The sequence below is a fragment of the Microcebus murinus genome, chromosome 2 (assembly GCF_040939455.1).
Source record: "Microcebus murinus isolate Inina chromosome 2, M.murinus_Inina_mat1.0, whole genome shotgun sequence".
NCBI lineage: Eukaryota > Metazoa > Chordata > Mammalia > Primates > Cheirogaleidae > Microcebus > Microcebus murinus.
Genome location: NC_134105.1, coordinates 21,662,840 through 21,687,747, shown reverse-complemented (window position 1 = coordinate 21,687,747; position 24,908 = coordinate 21,662,840). Strand labels below are relative to the sequence as shown.

General features: G+C 40.4%; 1 protein-coding gene across 15 annotated transcripts in view; it reads left to right on the top strand.

Moving 5' to 3' along the window:
- Positions 1 to 24,908, top strand: part of PUM1 (pumilio RNA binding family member 1) — a 137,771-nt gene that overhangs the window by 4,436 nt on the left and 108,427 nt on the right. For all 15 annotated transcript variants that reach the window (XM_075995966.1, XM_075995969.1, XM_075995967.1 and 12 more), the window contains one exon: positions 322 to 695. In XM_075995966.1, the coding sequence (XP_075852081.1) occupies positions 333 to 695 (363 nt within the window). In that variant the 5' untranslated portion in view covers positions 322 to 332. Of the gene's footprint in view, positions 1 to 321; positions 696 to 24,908 lie in introns of those variants that run through there.

Genomic DNA, 24,908 nt, shown 5'->3' with positions numbered 1-24,908 from the left:
ACATAAGCTTCCCTGAAGTTGTAATATTGAGCCCTGATTTCAATACCCTGTCAGAGTGTCTGCCACCAACTACATTTATTTCTGTACACATAGACTAGGCAACTTAAAAATGGAGGTTTCAGTTTAGGAAATTGTGTAGTATAAAATATTTAGCTGCTTGGCAGAAACTGGTTGTGTATGATTGTATTGCAAAATACATGGGTTCATTTTTTTTTTTCTTTTTGACCCATAATGTGACCATGGAGTTCATATTTTTAGTGTATGTTGAATTATGTTTTAAAAGATGCAAATATTAAACATTTGACACCTGTTTGTCCTTAGGTGTTGGTGGAATGAGCGTTGCATGTGTCTTGAAGAGAAAAACAGTGCTTTGGCAGGACTCTTTCAGCCCCCACCTGAAACATCACCCTCAAGAACCAGCTAATCCCAACATGCCTGTTGTTTTGACATCTGGAACAGGGTCGCAAGCGCAGCCACAGCCAGCTGCAAATCAGGCTCTTGCAGCTGGGACACACTCCAGCCCTGTCCCAGGATCCATAGGAGTTGCAGGCCGTTCCCAGGACGACGCTATGGTGGACTACTTCTTTCAGCGCCAGCATGGTGAGCAGCTTGGGGGAGGAGGAAGTGGTGGAGGCGGCTATAATAATAGCAAACATCGATGGCCTACTGGGGATAACATTCATGCAGAACATCAGGTAAAAAAAGTTCACTATTTCAGTTTTGAAAATCTTTTATAATCACTGTCCACTTAGGATATCTGCTTTGAATGAATGTCTTTAAAAACTTAAATTGCTGATTTAGTTTGGTCTAAACAGTCACTTGTTTTAAAAGATGAATTGTTGTAATACTGTCACTGGGTCATTTATCATTCTGGTGCTAAATATAATAGTAAATGACCAATTCATTTAAAAAAGGACTTAAGATGGTTTTAATGTGTGCAATACATTTCTGTTTGTTTATTTAGTCCCTGTCCTTAGCTGTGATTTTTTTTGTTTTGTTTTGTTTTGAGAGTTGGTCTCAGTCTTTTGTCCAGGCCAAGGTGCAGTGGTGTCTTGGTAGCTCACTGCAACCTTGGACTCCCAGGCTCAATCAATTCTCCTGCCTCAGACTCTCTAGTAGCTGGGACTACAAGTGTGTGCTACCACACCTGGCTAATTTTTCTGTTTTTTGGTTTTTGTAGAGACAGAGTCTTGCTATGTTGCTCAGGCTGGTCTTGTACTTCTGGCCTCAAGCGATACTCTGGCCTTGGCCTCCCAACCAAAGTGCTAGGATTGTAGGCATGAGCCGCTGCGCTCAGTGCAATGCATTTCTAGGAATACTTTTAAAAACATAATGCTTTTTTCACGTTTACATATATGCTTTTTTTTTTTTTGAGACAGAGTCTCACTTTGTTGCCCAGGCTAGAGTGAGTGCCATGGCCTGAGCCTAGCTCACAGTAACCTCAAACTCCTGGGCTTAAGCAATCCTGCTGCCTCAGCTTCCCAAGTAGCTGGGACTACAGGCATGTGCCACCATGCCTGGCTGATTTTTTTCTATATATATATTAGTTGGCCAATTAATTTCTTTCTGTTTATAGTAGAGACAGGTCTCGCTCTTGCTCAGGCTGGTTTTGAACTCCTGACCCTGAGCGATCCACCTGCCTTGGCCTCCCAGAGTGCTAGGATTACAGGCGTGAGCCACCGCGCCCGGCCTACATATATGCTTTTAAGAACTGTTTGGGCTGTTTATAGGACAAGTACATATTTTAGAATCCTTTCTGTTGGGCGTGAGTGACTTTTGATTTTAAGATGTTATAGTTGAAAGTAGTGGGAAGTTGATAACATCAGCTGCTCAAGTGAAATTTATTTGAAATGGGACTGATACATTGTGTCAGAGAGAAGTGATGTGGCTTTTAGGTTTTAACCACCTTTGTCCTCTTGTTCTAAGAACTTGTTTGGTTTTGGTAAATTTTAACATGTTTAATCTTATTAATCTGAAACCATAGCTGGAATCATAGCATATTTTACTGTGAAGAGAGTTTGGCCTGATCTGTGTTTCCTGACTTCCTGATAGCAAACAACCAAAAGATTAGATTGTTTTGATCAGTCTGTTCTTTGAAATTGGGTATGGGTTGAATTTGGAAAGGTTCATTTTATATTGCTAATCCAAGTACTGATTAACAAAAAGCACTGACATCTTTCACTAGACCTCTAGTGCTTCTGTTCTGCTTCAGAAACAATCAGGCACAAGCACACTTGTCAAATCTGAATTCTGTTATGCTTCTTCTGACCCCTCCAAAAAGGGCAGCATACCATAGTTTTTTTTTTTTTTTTTTTAAAGAGATGGTGTCTTGCTCTGTTTCCCAGGTTGGAGTGTAATGGAATGATCAGAGCTTACTGCAGCTTGAACTCTTGGGCTCATGCAGTCCTCCTGCCTCAGTCTGCCGAATAGCTGATTACAGAGCCACCGTGCCTGGCCCATAGTTTTTTTTTTTTGAGACAGAGTCTCACTTTGTTGCCCAGGCTAGGTGAATGCCGTGGCGTCAGCCTAGCTCACAGCAACCTCAAACTCCTGGGCTCAAGCAATCCTCCTGCCTCAGCCTCCCAAGTATCTGGGACTACAGGCATGCACCACCATGCCCGGCTAATTTTTTTCTATATATATTAGTTGGCCAATTAATTTCTTTCTATTTATGGTAGAGACGGGGTCTTGCTCTTGCTCAGGCTGGTTTCGAACTCCTGACCTTGAGCAATCCGCCTGCCTCGGCCTCCCAGAGTGCTAGGATTACAGGTGTGAGCCACTGTGCCTGGCCTGGCCCATAGTTTTTTACCATGGTAGAAACAAAGGTATAATTTATCCTCTTGTTCAGCAGAAATTTGTTGAGCACATTGGTTGTAGGTCTCTGTTTTATTGGTATGATCTTCAGTATTGGGGTTGCTTCATAAGCATGTGTAGGTGAGGGATGCGAAGAAGTATGAGGTATAGGGAGCTTTTTCCTATGCATTTAGGGTACTTTTTACTTAAGACACTGTATTTGTTTCCTGTTTGCTTGAAGTCTTGAAGGTAGGGATCAAACTTTATTCAACTTAACATTCCAGTCACTAGAATTTAGCATATAATAGAGCTTCAGAAGAAACTTACTGAATGCATGAATTCCTAACCCTTTGTCCTTTAAATAAGGTTGGGGAAAAAGGACGTGGTCACAAAGATAAGGGCCTTGAATGCCAAGGTAAGATTTAAGTTAGCAGGCAGCAGGGTTTTGAGGGGGTGTGAGTATGGAGTGGCTTTTATCTAGTGGTGGTATGGGCTGATTGAGTTGGCAGTAAGAGATTGGAGTGGGTTAGGGCTGAGACAATTGAACAACTACTCTAACAGACCTGAGATGAGCAATGGAAAAGAAGGTATGGGCTGAGACATGGATAGCATTTGGTAATTGAATTAGGAATCTTTTTTAAAAATTATTATTTTTTAAATTTTTTATTTAATTTTATTTCTTTTTATCTTTTTCTTTTTTTTCTGCGATCCTAATAAGTTGGTCACATGAATTAGGAATCTTTTTTTTTTTTTTTTTTTGAGACAGAGTCTCGCTTTGTTGCCCAGGCTAGAGTGAGTGCCGTGGCGTCAGCCTGGCTCACAGCAACCTCAAACTCCTGGCTCAAGCAATCCTCCTGCCTCAGCCTCCCAAGTAGCTGGGACTACAGGCATTCGCCACCATGCCCGGCTAATTTTTTGTATATATTAGTTGGCTATTAATTTCTTTCTATTTATAGTGGAGACGGGGTCTCGCTCTTGCTCAGGTTGGTTTTGAACTCCTGACCTCGAGCAATCCGCCCGCCTCGGCCTCCCAGAGAGCTAGGATTACAGGCGTGAGCTACCGCGCCCGGCCTGAATTAGGAATCTTAAATCCTGGGAATATGAAGCATTAGAGGGAAAGGATTATAGGAGGGCTCTGGTTTGAGGACATGGTGATTAAATTTGGTAGTACACATGTTGGATTTCAGGTGAAGGCAGAAGATCCTGATGGTATACTATAGGTAGCTGTATGTGTAGAGAGAGATCACAGTAGGAGCGTGTCTGTACAGGGGAAAAACAGAAAGCCTGTAATTGCTGCCTTATTTGGCTAAACATTGTTTAAAAATCATAAACATTGGTTTTAAAAATCTGTAATATATGGCTCACGCCTGTAATCCTAGCACTCTGGGAGGCTGAGGCGGGCTATTGCTTGAGTTCAGGAGTTCGAAACCAGCCTGAGCAAGAGTGAGACCCCATCTCTACTATAAATGGAAAGAAATTAATTGGCCAACTAAAAATATATACAAAAATTAGCCGGGCATGGTGGCACATGCCTGTAGTCCCAGCTACTTGGGAGGCTGAGGCAGGAGGATCGCTTGAGCCCAGGAGTTTGAGGTTATTGTGAGCTAGGCTGGTGCCACGGCACTCACTCTAGCCTGGGCAACAAAGTGAGTCTCTGTCTCAAAAAAAAAAAAAAGAATCTGTAATATAGATTTATAAAATCTTGTGTTTCCTAATGGTAGGCTGATGAGTGAAAGCTGAAAGGAGTGTCAGGAGTGCCTGTCCTTTGCTAGGTGGGCAGATCAAACTCTAGGTCAGTCCTTGGCAGAACTCTGAGATCTAGTTGTGCTATGCAAGTCAACAGGTGTTATTGAAAGCTTACTCTGGCCTCTGTCTTATTCTGAGCCCTATCATAAGGAACCATATCCTGACTTACTGAGCAGTTTTATCCAGGTCAGTTAGCAAATTTGAGTTAATAATATTAAATGTCAAAACCTGTTTCCTACCCAGGGGGCCTAAACCAGTGACCTGACTTGGAATTGGCATTCATCATCATAATTCTGTTGAGCTGGACACTTCAGATAATGAAAAACATTAGGAAACTAAGGGTAGTTGATATTTTGCAGTCGTGGGCAACCCACACATTACTTCTCCTGCAGTGTATTGTAATTTGCTGGTTTTAGTGTTGATCTCACGTTCTGGACTGAACTGTTCTAGGGCAGAGACTGTGATATTTTTCATGCCCTTTTCCCAGGGGGTGTTATGAAACTTTCGATTGAATGAGAGAAGACTGGGAGTTTTTCATTTTTGCATTGAGGTAAAGAAGTGGATCTTATAGCTCAGCTGTCTTGCTGGGAAACACATGGCAACAGGTAGAGGCCACTTGGACATGTGGTGGTGAGTGTAGTATGATAGAAGAGTGGAGAGGCATTATTTCACTAGGTTGAGAATCATTGGGCTTGTCAGCCACTGTTTTTTTGTTTTTTGGTTTTTTTTGAGACAGAGTCTCACTCTGTTGCCTAGGCTAGTGTGCCATGGTGTCAGCCTAGCTCGCAGCAACCTCAAACTCCTGGGCTCAAGTGATCCTCCTGCCTCAGCCTCCTGAGTAGCTGGGACTTCAGGTGCATGCCCCCACATCTGGCTAATTATTTTTAGTAGAGATAGGGTCTTGCACTTGCTCAGGCTGGTTTCCAACTCCTGACCTCAAGTGGTCCTCCCGCCTCAGGCTATCAGAGGGCTAGGTTTATAGGTGTGAGCCACCGCAGCCAGTCAGCCACTGTTATTGATAATAGGAGGAAGCGTAAGAGGGAGTCTGCTATGTCAGGTAGATTGGTGTGGAAAAAGGTTCAGAACCACTGATGATAGTAGAAACATTTACTGAGCACTTAAATACATTCTAGGCACTGGGCTATTGTATTTCTTGTATCTAATCCTTACAGCATTTTTTTGAGAGGTGATAAACTGAAGTTTAGTTACCAGGCATGGTCTGGTTTTTTTTTTTTTTTTTTTTTTTTTTTTGAGACAGAGTTTCACTTTGTTGCCCAGGCTAGAGTGAGTTCCATGGTGTCAGCCTAGCTCACAGCAACCTCAAACTCCTGGGCTCAAGCAATCCTTCTGCCTCAGCCTCCTGAGTAGCTGGGACTACAGGACTATATATATTAGTTGGCCAATTAATTTCTTTCTATATATAGTAGAGATGGGGTCTTGCTCTTGCTCAGGCTGGTTTCGAACGGCCTCCCAGAGTGCTAGGATTACAGTTGTGAGCCACTGTGCCTGGTGACGATCTGGTTTTGAAATCAGTCTTTTTGATTCCAGTGCCCATGCTTTCTGTGTACTTCTGCCTCCCTAGGTAAGACAGACCAGACAAAACAAAACTGTTGCAACAAGGTAGCACATTCCGAGGTCAAATAATTATTTTGTCATAATATTGCTTGAAACTTGGAGATTATAAATTTGACAATAAGGAGATGAATACAAATATTGTTGACTTCTCTCCTGTAATTCCAGGAGTCCTCTCCCCCCCCCAACAAGAACAATAATGCTAAAGTCCATTTTTTTTCCAGTTCTGTTTTTGGCACATAAGCGTCTAAGTAATGTGGGAAACTTAATCTCTGTACAGACGGAATGACTCAATATAAAGTGATCCTGTTGCCAGCTCATTTTGCCATACCACTGGGCTGCTATTCCTGCTTGGTAGGCCTATTTCTTAAGCTTTTTTTTTTTGGTGGAGACAGGGTCTCATTCTTGCTCAGGCTGGTCTCGAACTCCTAACCTCAAATGATCCTCCCGTCTTGCCTCCCAGAGTGCTAGGATTATAGGCATGAGCCACCACACCCAGCCTTTAAATGGCCTTTTGGCATAATGGAACAAAGTTTAAGATCATAGTGGTAGGATGCTTTTACCAGTGAACTGGTGAAGTAAAGAATATCACAGGGTGTGATGCCAGCCAGCAGTGTTGGAGGGAGGGCAACTGTTTATTGTACCAGGTACTTTATATCTATTTCTGTCGTAATTACTCCTATTTATGAATAATCACTTTTACATTTCTATTAAAAAGTTTTTTTTACCTTTTGAAGTGAGGATTTTCCTGATTGATGTAGCAAATCCTCTTAGTGGCTAGGTTTTCCCCTCTTTTAATAATGAACTCTTTAAGCTGGGCATATATATATATATATATATATATATATGATATTTGAAATATTTAAGTTTTCTAAATATGAAACTTGACAGGTAATTAGTATGAGAACTTTTTATTTTATTTATTTATTTAGTCTCTTGCTCTCTAACCTGGGGGTAGAGTGCAGTGACCTCATTGTAGCTCACTGCAACCTCTAACTCCTGGGCTGAAGTGATCCTCCTCTCTCAGCTTTCTGAGTGGCTAGTATTATAGGCCTGCACCACCACTGCCGTTAGCCGCTGTATGCATCCCCATGAGACTTTTTGTTTTTTTAATATTTATTTATTTATTTATGAATGACAGAGTCTTCGCTCTCGCTCTGTTGCCTGGGCTAGAGTTCCATGGCATCATCCTCGCTCATAGCAACCTCAAACTCCTGGGCTCAAGCAATCCTTCTGCCTCAGCCTCCGGAGTAGCTAGCACTACAGGCATACACCACCATGCCCGGCTAATATTTTCTATATATTTTTAGTTGGCCAATTAATTTCTTTTTTTCTTTTTTTTTTTTTAGTAGAGATGGGGTGTCACTTTTGCTCAGGCTGGTTTCGAACTCCTGACCTTGGGTGATCCTCCTGCCTAGGCCTCCCAGAGTGCTAGGATTACAGGTGTGGGTCACTCCGCCCGGCCCCCATGAGACTTTTTAAATAAAAGTTTAAAAACATTTAGAGCTTGAGAACATTTTTTGTGATGGTATGTAATATTTTAAAAATCTTGGCCAGGCAACAAGGCTCACACCTGTAATCCTAGCACTCTGTGAGGCCTAGGTGGAAGGATTGGTTGAGCTCAGGAGTTAGAGGCCAGCCTGAGGTGAGACCCTGTCTCTATTAAAAATAGAAAAAATTAGCTGGGTGTGGTGGTGCTTGCCTGTAGTCCCAGCCACTCGGGTGGTTGAGGCAGGAGGATTGTTTGAGCCCAGGAGTTTGAGGTTGCTGTGAGCTAGGCTGGTGCCATGGCACTCTAGGCCGGATGACAGAGTAAGACTCTGTCTCCAAAAAAGAAAAAAATCTTAAAAGCTGAGATTTAAAATTAGATGAAGTTTAAAAACCATGGAATAACATTTTGGGGATGAGGAAGGGTATTAAGATTTGTTTGTATGTTTATTTTAAAAAGTTATGTCATATACAGCTGTTACGGTCTTTCTGTATTTTCCTTTTTTTTCTCCCTTAAAAGAATATAAACAGTATCATTTGGTTTAATACATAAAATTGGCTGGGCACAGTGGTTCATTCCTGTAATCTTAGTACTTTGGGAGGTGACGTGGGAGGATTGCTTGAGCCCAGGAATTTTTGAGACCAACCTGGGCAACATGGTGAAGCTCCATCTCCACAAAAAATAAAAAAATTAGCCAGTTGTGTGGTTGTGCATGCCTGTAGTCCTAGCTACTCTGGGGGAGGATTGTTTGAGCCCTAGGAGTTGGAGGTTACAGTGAGTTATGATCTGCCCCACAGCACTCTATCCTGGGCAACAGAGTGAGACCCTGTCTGTAAAATAAATAAATAGATTAGATTAGATAGATAGATAGATAGTATCTGGTATAGGTAGAAACTTTAAACCTGATGTTTTTGGGCCAGATTGAGGTCTTTGGAGGAGAGTGAGAGAAAGAAGTCTCTTGAATTTTTGTTTTTTGGCCTGTAAAATTATACCCGTAGTAAACAATTAAGACCATGAATGTGGATCAGAATACTAGAAAACACATCTTTCCACCTAAATGAGTTGTGTATTTAAAAATGTTGCTTACTTATTTTAACAATAATTTTTGTAACTTAAGATTCTTTTCCTGAGAAGCTGAAGGTCGAGTCTTTGACTTGTGATTGTTTTATTCTCTTATTGTGAAATCTGTTTTCTTTGTGAACTGCTGTGAGATTAAAGTGAGTGATGAAATAGGGAAAAAAAATTTAAGGTGGACAGGCTGAATTGTGGCCTTTATACTGGATTATAAGGGACAGAATAAGTAAAAGCCCTGCCCTGAGGGAAAGGGAATTTGGAGGACAGTTCCACAGAGTTTACTCATGTGTGCTTGCTGTTTTTTGGCACTATGATGTATCAGTATGCACTATAGATTTGCCACCTATGGGGGATAATTCTGGATAGGCAGGCAAAATCCAGGCAATAAATACTTTCCTTGATTCTACTTGTACCTTTTTCTTTCGCTTGGTGTTGCCATCTTACAGTGGTATTCTGACACTCACCCTTACATGTGTGCCATTCTTATTCTCCAGTGCTGTGAGTTAATCTTTACACCTTGTGATTAGCAGGGACTACTGTGTTAAACTGGGAGAGAGCTGAAGTATTTTCCAAACTGGGAAGTCTTATCATTCCCTGAATATCCCTTTCTGTCATCCTTGCTGATAGACTCTTAGACCAAGAATCTCTTGTCTTTCTTATAGATTGATTGCTTAGTTGCCGTAGCATTGTTAACATGCATGAAATGAATAATGCATCTTTCTTTCCTTCCTTCCTTCCTTCCTTCCTTCCTTCCTTCCTTCCTTCCTTCCTTCCTTCCTTCCTTCCTTCCTTCCTTCCTTCCTTCCTTCCTTCCTTCCTTCCTTCCTTCCTTCCTTCCTTCCTTCCTTCCTTCCTTCCTTCCTTCCTTCCTTCCTTCCTTTCTTCTTTCCTTCTTTCTTTCTTTTCTTTCTTTTCTTTCTTTCTTTCTTTCTTTCTTTCTTTCTTTCTTTCTTTCTTTCTTTCTTTCTTTCTTTCTTTCTTTCTTTCTTTCTTTCTTTCTTTCTTTCTTTCTTTCTTTCTTTCTTTCTTTCTTTCTTTTCTTTCTTACTTTTTTTTTTTTTTTTTTTTTTTTTTTTGACAGTCTCACTCTGTTGCCCAGGCTAGAGTGCTGTGGCATCAGCCTAGCTCACAGCAACCTCAAACTCCTGGGCTCAAGCAATCCTTCTGCCTCAGCCTCCCGAGTAGCTGGTGCTATAGGCATGTGCCACCACGCCTGGCTAGTTTTTTCTGTATATTTTTAGTTGGCCAGTTAATTTCTTTCTTCTTTTCCTTTCCTTTTTCCTTTCTTTCTTTTTTTTTTTTTTAGACAGAGTCTCACTTTGTTGCCTAGGCTAGAGTGAGTGCCGAGGCATCAGCCTAGCTCACAGCAACTTCAAACTCCTGGGCTCAAGCGATCCTCCTGCCTCAGCTTCCTGAGTAGCTGGGACTACAGGCATGTGCCACCATGCCCGGCTAATGTTTTGTATATATATATTTTTAGGTGGTCAATTAATTTTTTTCTATTTTTAGTAAAGACAGGGTCTTGGTCAGGCTGGTTTTGAACTCCTCAAGCAATCCGCCCGCCTCGAGCAATCCGCCCGCCTCGGCCTCCCAGAGTGCTAGGATTACAGGTGTGAGCCACCATGCCTGGCCTCTTTCTATTTTTAGTAAAGACAGGGTCTCGCTCTTGCTCAGGCTGATCTGGAATGCCTGACCTTGAGCGATCCTCCCGGCTCAGCCTCCCAGAGTCCTAGGACTACAGGCGTGAGACACTGCGCCCGGCCCATATTTTTTGATAATTGTTAATTTTTGTTGATGGCTTTACGACGTTTAGCAGACTTATATTTGTCTATTATTGCTTTTAATAAGTGCTCTTTTATGGTTGAAGTACCTTTCTTAGTATTTTTATGAGTGTCATCGGGAAAACTGTTTTAGGTTTCTGAAAATTAGGGGCCCTAAAAGTTTTTTTTTTTAAATAATAGCTTTGTTTATGTATAATTTATCCATTTAAAGTCTAAAATTCAGTAGTTTTTGGTATATTCATGGTTGTGCAACCATCATCACAATCAATTTTAGAACATTTTCATTAGCCCCAAACTCCTTTACCCAGTAGCAGACACTCCCTAGTTCTTTAGGCAACCACCTGTCTGTGTTCTGTCTAAGAATTTGCCTATTCTGGACTTTTCATATAGATAACCATACAACATATGGTCCTTTGTGACTGCCTTCTTTAACTTAGCATAATGTCTTAAGGGTTCATGCATGTTGTAGTATGTATCAGTACTTCCTTTTTATTTTGGAATAATATTCCATTGTATACATCTACCACATTTTATTTACCCATTTATCAGTTAATGGGCCTTCATTTGTTTCCTTTTTTTTGAGCTATTAATGGATAATACTGCTATGAACATTTGTGTTCATGTTTTTGTGTGGACATATGCTTTCATTTCTCTTGGGTGCTTGAAGATTTTAAAGGGTGCATAAATCTCTAATACACAGATTTAAAATATAACAAATTTTTTCACTGGTGCCTATGGCCTTTAAAAATGGGGGATGGGAGGATTAGTTTATCTACAACTGGATTTGGAATTTTTCCAAGCAACAAGTTTTACTGGGGCTAGGGACAACTTTGTTTTCTCTCCATGAAGAAAGTATTTGTAGGCTAACAGACAGGTTGTTTACAACCCTGGGAAGAAGAATGCTTAAACTGGAGAGAACAGGTGTTTTCAGGGAGCTACACTCTTTAGATGCCATGAATATACAGTCAATTGATCTACTAATGACAAATAATTTTTCTCTATTAAAGCAAGTTCCCTAAGGACTTTAACAAGGGAATAGCTCATCAACCTACTTCTAGTTATTGTATGTATTTAAAAGCGCCAAACTTGCTATTAATTAAAAAATGTTCTTTAATTTGTTAAGAGTTTATTCATTCAAATTGTTCTTTTTCACCCAGTTGCCCCAAATTAGGGAGATACTACTTTTAAGGGTCAGAAGCCTTATCAAATCCAGAACAATAAAATGAATATATTGTTTTCTTTGAAGAAAGGTAGTTTCATGAAAGTAGGAGGGAATGAAAAAGAAAATTGTTTCAGAGTCTGGCAAGGTGGTTTGCATCTGTAGTCCCAGGTACTTGGCAGGCTGAGGATTGTTTGAGGCTGCAGTTCTCCACAAAACCCCTGAGAACAGCCACTTCACTCCAGCCTGGGGAACACAGCGAGACCTAACCTCATAAAAACAAAAAAGAAAGAAAATTGTTTCAAAATGAGAATTTCATTATCTATTTATACAGAGATGTGTACTGAGGTGGGGCTACAATGTGTTTGGAGAGTAATTGTGTATCAGATACAGTTCTTTCATTTGTTAATTTATCTAAAAATGGTCTTTAAGCTCTGTGTTCATTAAAGGTGATGTGCATGGATTAAGGACTGGGAGGGTATACTGCAAAATATTGTTTATATTTGTATGGGTAGGGAGATTACAGGTAATTTGAATTTTTGTATCTTCCAAATTTCAGGCTGGTCCGAAGTTAGTTATCTAAATTGATCACAGTCAGTTACAGATTGAACTCCTTGTTCCACTACTTTCCCTTCTCACTACTGCTCTTGACTAGTCTAAAAAAAATAAATACATAAAAAAGAAAAAAGAGAAAAAATAAATTTAAGTTGGCACTTTGGAAATCATATAACTTTTCTCCCCTGAGTGCAGTGATCTCCTTTACATTAATTATCTCTGATTTATTTATTTATTTTTTTGAGACAGAGTCTCTGTTGCCCCTCAGTCTCCCAAGTAGCTGGGACTACAAGGGCGCACCACCAAGCCTGGCTGTTTCTTTGTATTTTTAGTACTTAGTAGAGATGGTGGGGGGTGGTCAGGGTCTCACTATTGCTCAGGCTGGTCTCAAATTCCTGACCTCAAGCAGTCCTCCTGCCTCCTTGGCCTCTCACAGTGCTAGGATTACAGGTGTGAGCCACCCCACCCAGCCAATTATCTCTGTTTTATTTATTTTATTTTTTTTAGAGACAGCGTCTCACTCTGTTGCCCAGGCTAGAGTGCTGTGGCATCAGCCTAGCTCACAGCAACCTCAATCTCCTGGGCTCAAGGTATCCTACTGCCTCAGCCTCCCAAGTAGCTGGGACTACAGGCATGCGCCACCATGCCCGGCTAATTTTTTGTATGTATGTTTTTAGTTGGTCAATTAATTTCTTTCTATTTTTAGTAGAGTTGGGGTCTAGCTCAGGCTGGTTTCGAACTTCTGACCTCGAGCAATCCACCCGCCTCGGCCTCCCAGAGTGCTAGGATTACAAGCATGAGCCACCACGCCCGGCCAATTATCTCTGTTTTAATAACAATAATAAAAGTTAATAGGCCAGGTGTAGTGCCTCACACCTATAATCCCAGCACTTTGGGAGATTGAGGTGAGAGTATAGATGGAGGCCAAGAGTTCAAGATCAGGCTGGGCAATATAGTGAGACTCCATCTCTGCACCCCTCCAAAACCCCAAAAAACAAAAAACAAAACAAAAAAAAAAGATTAGCCTTGTGTGGTTGTGCTCAACCTATAGTTCTAGCTGCTCTTAATGCTGAGGTACGAGGATTGTTTGAGCCCAGAAGTTCTAGGTTTCAGTAGTCAAGAGCCATGGTCATATCACTGTACTCCAGCCTGGGTGACAGAGTGAGACTCCGTCTCTTAAAAGAAAAAAGTTAGTAAATGTATTGAACATAGGTTGCTGGGGTAGGTTGGGTGTGTTTGATGCGATCTAGAGTTAGTTTTATTTTAGTATTGAGTGCTCCCTTTATATAAAAGTAATAACAAGGCTGGGCGCAGTGGCTCATGCCTGTAATCCTAGCATTCTGGGAGGTCGAGGCGGGCGGATTGCTCGATGTCTGGAGTTCGAAACCAGCCTGAATAAGAGTGAGACCCCGTCTCTACTATAAATAGAAAGAAATTAATTGGCCAACTAATACATATAGAAAAAATTAGCTGGGCATGGTGGCACATGCCTGTAGTCCCAGCTACTCGGGAGGCTGATGCAGCAGGATCACTTGAGCCCAGGAGATTGAGGTTGCTGTGAGCTAGGCTGACACCATGGCACTCATTCTAGTGTGGGCAACAAAGTGAGGTCCTGTCTCAAAAAAAAAAAAAAAAAAAAAGTCCATCAAAGGAGCTGAATCCTATAGATTAAAGAAAAATTATCCTCTAGAAAATTGAATGGAAATCATACTTCAAAAAAACAGAAATGATAACAACATAAAGTTCTTGGTAGTTCAAATCATGTGAAAAGATTAGAACAATTCAAGCATACAGCTTATGAGTATGTGTCATTACTACATTTATTTATTTATTTATTTATTTATTTATTTATTTATTTATTTATTTATTTAATTTTTTGAGACAGAGTCTCTGTTGCCCAGGCTAGAGTGAGTGCCATGGTGTCAGCCTAGCTCACAGCAACCTCAATCTCCTGGGCTCAAGCGATCCTGCTGCCTCAGCCTCCCGGCATGCGCCACCATGCTTGGCTAGTTTTTTCTATATATATTTTGAGTTGGTCAGTTAATTTCTTTCTATTTTTAGTAGAGATGGGAGTCTTGCTCTTGCTCAGGCTGGTTTTGAACTCCTGACCTCTAGTGATCCTCCTGCCTCAGCCTCCCTGAGTGCTAGGATTACAGGTATGAGCTACCGGGCCGGACCCTTTGATGGGCTTTGGTGGAGGTGGTGGGGCAACACTACAGATCTTAATGGGGATGGGGCTGCTTCCTGACTACCTTGCTGTGAATGGCACAACTCACAGTAAGGTAGCTTCACATACAGCTTGGGAAGCATGTAGGCATTGAAGACACTAAAGATGGAGTATCTTTAGTATCATGAAGATACTAAAGTATCTTCAGACGTGGTCCCTGATGGCTGTGGCCTCTACTGTGTTTCCAGTGATGAACTTATTAATGATCTTGTCCTTGGACAATGTAAGATGCAGTTCCTGCAGTGAATAGGCTTCATGTGGCCGTGACCCTTTTTGGCACCACTATTGTTCCTTCTTTTCTTTCTTTTTTTTTTTAAATTTAGAATTTTATTTAGAAATTGTTTAAAGTAGAAAAAAACCCTGTCAAGAAAGAACAGGTGGAAAATGGGTTCCCAATAAAATGGAATTTTAGGGCAACGAAAGTCTAAATGGCCACAAAAGAGAAATAGCACCACTGTCATTTGAACAATGGCTAGTTACTTGCATTTTTTGGCATTGTTAATCAATGAATCTGGGTTTTCCTCTGAATTCCACACAGAGCATGCAATACACAATTTTATCATAAAATACTTGCTTTCTACACACCCTTCTTTTCTTTATGGGTAAGGAAATTTAGGGTTAAAAAAGTGAGGTACTATGTTTATTTTTTTGAGAGTCTCACTTTGTTGCCCAGGCTAGAGTGAGTGCCGTTGTGTCAGCCTAGCTCGCAGCAACCTCAAACTCCTGGGCTCAAACAATCCTCCTGCCTCAGCCTCCTGAGTAGCTGGGACTACAGGCATGCGCCACCATGCCCGGCTAATTTTTTTTTTTTTTTTGAGACAGAGTCTCGCTTTGTTGGCCAGGCTAGAGTGAGTGCCGTGGCGTCAGCCTAGCTCACAGCAACCTCAAACTCCTGGGCTCAAGCAATCCTGCTGCCTCAGCCTCCCGAGTAGCTGGGACTACAGGCATTCGCCACCATGCCCGGCTAATTTTTTGTATATATATTTTTAGTTGGCCAATTAATTTCTTTCTATTTATAGTAGAGACGGGGTCTCGCTCTTGCTCAGGCTGGTTTCGAACTCCTGACCTCGAGCAATCCGCCCGCCTCGGCCTCCCAGAGAGTGCCCGGCTAATTTTTTTTCTCTATATATTAGTTAGCCAATTAATTTCTTTCTATTTATAGTAGAGACAGGGTCTCACTATTGCTCAGGCTAGTTTCGAACTCCTTACGTCGAGCAATCCGCTCGCCTCCGGCTCCCAGAGAGCTAGGATTACAGGCCTGAGCTACCGTGCCCAGCCAGTACTATGTTTTAAGATCTCACAGTTGATACATGATGAAGGTGCCTAGCTCTTGCTGTTTCACCAGACCAGTCTGTTTGGAGATGTACTGTTCCTCATCATGGATTAGTTAACTTTTCCCTAAAGCACACACAGATCCCTAACACACATAACACATTTTAAAGCCCTACTTGCTGCTCATACCTTTATTACTTAGGGATACCAGTAAGAGTTCATAGTTTGCATGTCTGATTATTTGGAGCCTAGTATTTGGTGTATAATAGGTGCTTAGTGAATGACATGATGCTTTTCAAAGTTGAACTTATTAGTTTGCTTCATTTCCTATCCTGTATTCTGTTTTTGTGGATGGCATCTCCATAGTGGCAGATTAGGAGCTATACTAGATTCCTGCCTCCTGCTCCTTCCTGCAACCGTTTTGTGGATGGCATCTCCATAGTGGCAGATTAGGAGCTATACTAGATTCCTGCCTCCTGCTCCTTCCTGCAACCGTTTCAAGATTATATCCATGTTGCCTTATTTGATAGGTTCATTTATCTTGCCTAGACATTTATAGTAGTTTTCTTGCTGGCTTCCCTGATCTCCCTTTTTCTTCCTTCTAATTATTTTCTGTGCTGCCACTAAACCGATGTTTCCGAAGACACAATCTGCTTCTCTATTACCCTTGTTTTTTGGGGGATGTGTCTTCCTAACACTTTTGGGATAACTTCCAAACTCCTTGTTGTGGCATAGTAGGCCTCTCATGTTTTGGCCCAGCTTACCTCTCCAGTCTTCTTTACTGGCACTCCATTTCAGCTATATGGAGGTATTTGTAGCTTTGTGAACACATATGCTATTTTTATAGTTGTGCAGTTTCTCAACACAGTTGTGCTATTTTTATTTAGTTTTCTTAACTTGGAATTCCTTTTTTTTCATTATTCACCTAGCAAATGCCTCATCTTTCAAGTTTCAACTTAAAGTATCTTCATTTCTGGTAAACATTTCCCTTTAGTTTTCTACAAGGTTGAATCCCTTCCTTTGGTGCCACTGTCATGCTTGGTACATATCTTATTGACACATTTAGCTTCCTGTATTGGAGTAGAATATGTTTTTCCTCCACCGTTGGGTGCTAGGAAGCTGTTTCAATAAAGAGATTCTTGGGCTTCAGTCCTGACAGACCTACTGAATCAAAATCTCCAGTGATGAGACATAGTTCATGTACTTTTTCCCCCCCTTAATGTTTTCTGGTAATTCATTCATTCATTCATTCATTCATTCATTCATTCATTCATTCATTCATTCATTCAGAGACAGTCTCACTCTGTTGCCCAGGCTAGAGTGAGTGCCGTGGGATCAGCCTAGCTCATAGCAACCTCAATCTCCTGGGCTCAAGCAATCCTCCTGCCTCAGCCTCCCGAGTAGCTGGGACTACAGGCATGCGCCACCATGCCCGGCTAATTTTTTCTCTATATATTAGTTGGCCAATTCATTTCTTTCTATTTATAGTAGAGATGGGGTCTCACTGTTGCTCAGGCTGGTTTCGAACTCCTGACCTCAAGCAATCCGCCCACCTCGGCCTCCCAGAGTGCTAGGATTACAGGCGTGAGCCACCGCGCCCAGCCTGTTTTCTGGCAATTCTTATGTGCATCTTGATTAGAACCACTGTGATGATTCCTTTTTTTATGTTTTATATTTTGTTTTATTTCAGTATTATGAGGGTATGAATGTCTTGGTTACATAAATTGCTTTTGTACAGTTTGAGTCAAAGTTATAAGTGTGCTCATGTGATGGTTCCTTTTGAAGGATCTTTTTAGCTTTGTATCTCCAGCACCTGGCACATAATATGTACCTTGCAAATGATGACTGAATATATAATATTATGTCATCAAGGTATATTGAAGAGACTTACTGAATGGAGTGTTTGATTTTGAAGAGTTGATTTTGAAGAGTATTAAGATGTCATTTTGAATTGATAAAGTGCAAAGTATAACAGAATATAGGGTCTTGAATACTGAGTGTTCAGATTTAAAGATAAGGAGCCAGTCAGCATTGGTTGAAGGGCTATATCAAAGAACCTTTAAGATATTTCTATCAGCTCTGGTTTTATGCTTGTTATGCCTTTTTTTCATTTAAAATTTTGCGTTTCTGGGGGTAGAGGGGACAAGGGCAATATACATAACCTTAACATTTGTACCCCCATAATATGCTGGAAAAAATAAATAAAATTTTTTTTTGGCGTTTCCTAAAACTGTATCAGAGATAGGCAGACAGAAGAGACTGTTAGGAGTAAGGTTTACTTTCCTTAATTTGTAAGATATTGGAACTTTGTTTCTATTCCCGGTTACATCACATGTTGGGAAACTGCCATACTGTTTCAACCTAATATATTTTCAGGGTTAATGTCTATTTTCCAATGTTTAAAGTTTTCTTCTGGGACCTACTATAAAGTACAGGCAATGTGAATTTTTTAAATTTATTTTTTAAATTTTAGCGTATTATGGGGGTACAAATGTTAAGGTTACGTATATTGCCCATGTTCCCCCCTCCCCCCCCCCGTGTGAATTTTAAAGTACAAAATTTTTGTTCTATTTTATGGTTATATGTTCTATTCTAAAGTGGAATTTTAAAATAGCTTTGTTGAGATATAATTCACATACCGTGAACAGAATTCACCCATTTAAATGTACTATTGTATTTATTGAGTGTTTTTTAAGTATATTCCCAGAGTTGTGTAACCATCACCACAGTTTTATTTTATTTTGTATTGTTTTATTTATTTATTTATTTATTTATTTATTTATTTATTTATTTATTTATTTATTTATTTATTTTTGAGACAGGGTCTCAGTCTGTTGCCCTGGCTAGAGTGCCTGCCATGGCCTTAGCCTAGCTCACAGCAACCTCAAACTCCTGGGCTCAAGTGATCCTCCTGCCTCAGCCTCCTGAGTAGCTGGGACTACAGGCATGCACCATCATGACTGGCTAATTTTTTCTATATATTTTTAGTTGTCAAATTAATTTCTTTCTATTTTTAGTAGAGACAGGGTCTCACTCTTGCTCAAGCTGGCCTGGAACTCCTGAGCTCAAATCCGCCCTCCTGGGCATCCCACAGTGCTAGGTTTACAGGTATGAGCCACCCCACCTGACTTACATGATTATTTTAAAACAATTTTAATACTAATCTGTTTTTCAGAGTTCAGTTTGGTTCATTTTCTTCCAGACTTTTTCTGTGCATACATGAACATATACAGATTGATGAATGTTTGTGTAGTTTTAAACAAAATGGGGTAATTTTCTCTACTTATATAAATGTATTATATATACATGTGTGTACATTGCATGGTAGTCTCTTCCTCCCTAATATATTGTGACCATCCTTTCAGGTGAATAAATAACCTATGTATCATTTTTAAAGGTCAGATATAGTACAGTTGTCCATTGGTATCTGTGGGGATTGGTTTCAGAACCCTGCACCCCCAAGGATCCTCAAGTCCCTTATGTAAAATGGCATTGTATTTGCATATAACCTATGCACATCCTGTATACTTTATCTTTAGATTACTTATAATTAATAATGGTATGTAAATAGTTGCTATGCTGCAGTCTTAAAAATGTTTTATTTTTATTTTTTAAATTTTTAAAAAATTTCTGTTAATTTTAACCCATGGTAGGTTAAATCTGTTTACAGAACCCATGGATATGGAGAGCTGACAGTAACTTATTTTAATCAATTTATCTCAAGTTGATGGACTTTTAGGGTTGTTTTCAGTTTTTGACATTCTAAACAATGCTGTAGGGCTGGGCATGGCAGCTTACACCTGAAATCCTAGCACTCTCTGAGGCCGAGGCAGGAGGATTGCTTGAGTTTAGGAGTTCAAGACCAGCCTGAGAAAGAGTGAGACCCTGTCTCTTAAAAAAAAATGCTGTAATAAACAATTTTGTAGTCATATCTTCATATTCTAGAGTCATTTCTGTGGAATAAATTCATAGAAGTAAAATTTGCAGATCAAACAAAAATACGCATTTAAAATTTTGATAAATACTTCCAGATTGCTCTCAAAATAGGTTGTACCAATTTAAAGTTTCACTAAATTGGTATGAGTGTCATTTTGGTCCATTTTTTTCCGTTAGTGTATACATTATTAATTAATAAGATTAATAAGTGTACTTTTGTATGTCTTTTAACCTTGTTTATGTTTTTTTTTTTTTTTCCAATTTTTTTTTTTTTTTTTTTTTGAGACAGAGTCTCACTTTCTTGCCCAGGCTAGAGTGAGTGCCGTGGCGTCAGCCTGGCTCACAGCAACCTCAATCTCCTGGGCTCAGCGATCCTACTGCCTCAGCCTCCCTAGTAGCTGGGACTACAGGCATGCGCCACCATGCCCGGCTAATTTTTTTTTGTATATATATTTTTAGTTAGTCAATTAATTTCTTTCTATATTTTGGTAGAGACGGGGTCTTGCTCAGGCTGGTTTTGAACTCCTGACCTCGAGCAGTCCGCCCGCCTCGGCCTCCCAGAGTGCTAGGATTACAGGCGTGAGCCACCGCGCCCGGCCTAACCTTGTTTATGTTTTGCAATGAACTGTTTTAAAATGTTGTAGTCGAAGTATTAGTTTTTTGCTTTTGACTTCTTTTTTTTTTTGAAACAGAGTTTCACTTTGTTGCCCAGGCTAGAGTGAGTGCGGTGGCGTTAACCTGGCTCACAGCAACCTCAAACTCCTGGGCTTAAGCAATCCTGCTGCCTCAGCCTCCCGAGTAGCTGGGACTACAGGCATGCGCCACCATGCCTGGCTAATTTCTTCTGTATATATTAGTTGGCCAATTAACTTCTTTCTATTTATAGTAGAGATGGGGTCTTGCTCTTGCTCAGGCTGGTTTCGAACTCCTAACCTCGAGCAATCTGCCCGCCTCGGCCTCCCAGAGTGCTAGGATTACAGGTGTGAGCCACCGCGCCTGGCCTGCTTTTGACTTTTATAACTTGCTCTTAGGCTATCCCTGTCCCAAACTCCTGTGTATTTTTAATTTAAACATTTTTTTTTTAGGGGTAGGTCTCACTGTCATCCACAGTGCGGTGATGCGATCATAGCTCACTGTAACTTTGAACTCCTGGGCTCAAGCAGTCCTCCTGCCTTAGCCTCTGGAGTAGCTAGAACTACATGTACCCACTACACCTGGCTGATTTTCTTTTTTCTTTTTTTTTTGTAGAGACATGAGGTCTTACTATATCGCCCAGGTTGGTCTTGAACTCCTGGACTCCTGGGATCTTCCCACCTCCACCTCCCGAAGTACTGGGATTACAGGAGTGAACCATTATCCCTGGCCTCTGTGGCTCTTTTAAATTTCCCCTGGTAGCAACCACTGCTTTTCTGCCTAAATCCAGACTCTCACTGTGTCACTCCAGGTAGAGTGCGTCGTCATTATAACTCACTGCAACCTTGAACTCCTGAGCTCAAGCTGTCCTGCCTCAGCCTCCGGAGTAGCTGGGCCTACAGGCATGTGCCACTGCACCTGGCTAATTTTTCTATTTTTTAGTAATGACAGGGTCTCGCTCTTGCTTAGGCTGAATTCCTGGTCTCAAGCAATCTTCCTACCTTGGCCTTCCATGGTGTTAGGATTACAGGCGTGAGCTACTGCACTTGGCCCCAGAATTTTAATTGCTGTATTTTAATGATACTTGGAATGACATTTAGACAATTATTGCTATTTCTAGAGTCACAGGCATATCCCATTTGCCAAAGTATTGCACACTAAGTTCTATTTGCTTGACTCCTCTTGTCTCAGATATCCATCAGCGTTGTGTGCTCACATTCTTCAGGCTCTTTGCTCAGATGCCACCTCAGGGAGGACTTCCATTCCATGCTGTGTCCCCCCTGTCTGCATTAATTTTCTCAGTAGCCTTTATCACCATTTGGTAAATTTCCTATACTTTCCAAAATGTTTACAGTGAGCACCTACTATTTTTAGAATTCAAAAATACCTAAAAGCCATTATGGGTTTTTTTTTTTTTTACTTTTAAATCAGATTTCAAACATTGTTCCATGGCACCCATAGTCCAAGTTTAAAACCTGATAAAGTTGATATACTTAAAGTCCCTTTCAACCCCAAGAGGGAAAACTACTTCTATGCTTCATGGCATCACAACAACATAAACTACAAGTTAAGTAAGAAACTAAAGATAGTAACTGTTCTCAAAAAGGAGGAAATGAAGGTTTCCTGTTTGCTTAACAGTCAGGTGGAATTCTATAAAGAATTAAACACAACCACACAAATTAATACATACCAGTGACTAAAAGATTATTAAGCTCTGCTTTTACCATTATGTTCTATTTGTTAATTAAGAGTCACTGATATTCTGATTAGTACATTTTTTTTTAATTCAGAGGAGATAGAGCTCTATTAAAATAATTTCTCCCACAGATGTATTTTTGGATTTATGTATTATATTCTCATTTAGGATCATAAAGTCCAGAATGAGCTATTTGATGTATACGGTAGCTGCCCTCTTAATTGTATTGCTGTGATTTGTCTGAGTAGATTAACACATTGTGAGTTCCTTATTTGCTCCCAAATTGCAGACAAAAGAATGTTGAAATGGGAAGTGAGGGTTGATGTTTAGGCTGCTGAATGGAAGAAGACCTTTTTCTAGGCCTCCTGGCTGATGACCTTTTAGATGGAGGAAGCTCCTTTTCCTGTATCAGCTATAACGTAACAGTAATACTGGACTGTTCAACTTGAAAAAGTTTCTCTGAGAAATGTTAGAGTATTAAAATAGATTGCCTTTGTTAACACACCAGAGTTTATTCCCTTTGCATCTAAAAATACATTAACCAGCATTGCAGATCGTTAAAATAAGGGTAAGTTTTACTGGTATTGAATATAATTTTGTTTTTTAATATTGTGAGTGAACTAAGGACTCTTTCCATGGCCTAATTACATTCTGTGTGTCCTCATAAACAGTGATTAAGAAATCAGAAGCCAAGTGTGGTGGTGTCTGCCTGTAGTCCCAACTACTCAGAAGCTCAGGAGGGAGAATTACTTGACCCCAGGAGTTGGAGGCTGTAGTGTGTTATGATTGTGCTTGGGAGCAGCTACTGTGCTCCAGTATGGACAACATTGCAAGACCCTAAGAGAAAAAAAATAAAATAAAAAATGTGTTTTTGGCCTGGTGCGGTGGCTCACAGCTGTTATCCTAGCACTCTGGGAGGCCAAGGCGGGAGGATTGCTCAAGGTCAGGAGTTCGAAACAAGCCTGAGCAAGAGTGAGGCCCCGTCTATACTAAAAATAGAAACAAATTAATGGGCCAACTAAAAATATATAGAAAAAATTAGCTGGGCATGGTGGCACATGCCTGTAGTTCAGCTACTTGGGAGGCTGAGGCAGAAGGATGGCTTGAGCCCAGGAGTTCGAGGTTGCTGTGAGCTAGGCTGATGCCACAGCACTCTAGCCAGGGCAACAGAGTGAGACTGTCTCAAAAAAAAAAAAAAAAAAAAAAAGCCAGTCACATTTACCAGTGGGGGTTGTATATCAACTTTAGCGACACTAATGTTATAAGTTCTGATAACCCACTATCATTGGGCCAGACTCTTGTGTATATTTTTTGTATTTATTATTAAGATATACTTTACATATGGTAAAAATTCATCATTATTTAGTGTACAATTTTGTAGATTTGGACAAATGCATATAGACTTGTAAGCACCACAATCAAGGTAGAGAAAGAGTCATCACTCCCTGCTGCCTGTTTGTAGTCAACTCCTACCTCTAGTTTTAGCCACTGGTAACCATTAGTCTGTTTTCAGATTCTGTGGTTTTTCCTTTTTCAAAATGTCCTATATTGTAAATGGAATCATATAGTATATAGCTTTTTTTTTTTTTTTTTTTTGAGACTGAATCTTGCTTTGTTGCCCAGGCTAGAGTGAGTGCTGTGGCATCAGCCTAGCTCACAGCAAACCTCGAACTCCTGGGCTCCAGCAATCCTGCTGCCTCAGCTTCCTGAGTAGCTGGGACTACAGGCATGTGCCACCATGCCCAGCTAATTTTTTATATATATATTAGTTGGCCAATTAATTTCTTTGTATTTTTAGTAGAGACGCGGTCTTGTTCTTGGTCAGGCTGGTTTCGAACTCCTGACCTCGAGCAATCTGCCCGCCTTGGCCTCCCAGAGTGTTAAGATTACAGGTGTGAGCCACCGTGCCTGGGCAGTATATAGCTTTTGAATCTGGTTTCTTTCACTTAGCCAAATGCATTTGAGATTATCTGTTGTCTATAACATTAGGTTGGTCCTTTTTGTTACTGAGTAGTATTCCATTAAATGGTTGTTTGGCAGTTTATCCATTTTCTGTGCTTAAATTTTCATTCTCTTCTTTGGCTGGAGTGATTACTACAGTCATTACTTAAAAGGTAGCAAGTAGGTGGTATATTTTATTACTTTTTTTTATATCTTGTGTTTCTATAGCCTTCATGCACGGAAGACATTGTGTCCAGATATAAAATTTTTGAGCCACAGACTGTATATCTTAATTCATTGTCTTCAACATTTAGTGCTTTAGAGAACTGAGGATGAGCTTTGTGGTTCCCCCACCCCCCTCAGTTGGTATACTTAAAGAATTCTCCAACTTTAGGACAGTTTGATCAGGGTGTGATTTTTTTTTTTTTTTTGAGACAGAGTCTCACCCTGGCTAGAGTGCCGAGGCGTCAGCCTAGCTCACAGCAACCTGAAACTCCTGGGCTCAAGCAATCCTTCTGCCTCAGCCTCCCAAGTGGCTGGGACTGCAGGCATGTACCACCATGCCCGGCTAATTTTTTTAAACATATTTTTAGTTGTCCAGCTAATTTCTTTCTATTTTTAGTATAGACAAGGTCTCACTCTTGCTCAGGCTGGTTTCAAACTCCTGACCTTGAGCAATCTGCCTGCCTCGGCCTCCCAGAGTGCTAGGATTACAGGCATAAGCCACTGTTCCTGGCCAGGATGTCATTTTTGCTTCCTATATGGGTGAGACCTTTAGATCTGTACGGTTTTGTAATTTGAGAAATGTTCCTATGGTTATGTATTTGGTTATTTTAGTTTTTTGTTTAGAAACTATTATTTTTAAGTTAGATCTTTATTATTTCTTCATAGCAATTGTCTTTTTTAAATTAACATTTTGATTTAGCTAATTGTTGGTTCATGTGCAGTTACAAGAAATAATAACAGAATTCCCTTGAACGCTTTGCCTAGTTTCCCCCAGCGATGCCATTTTGCAAAACTGTAGTATGATAGCA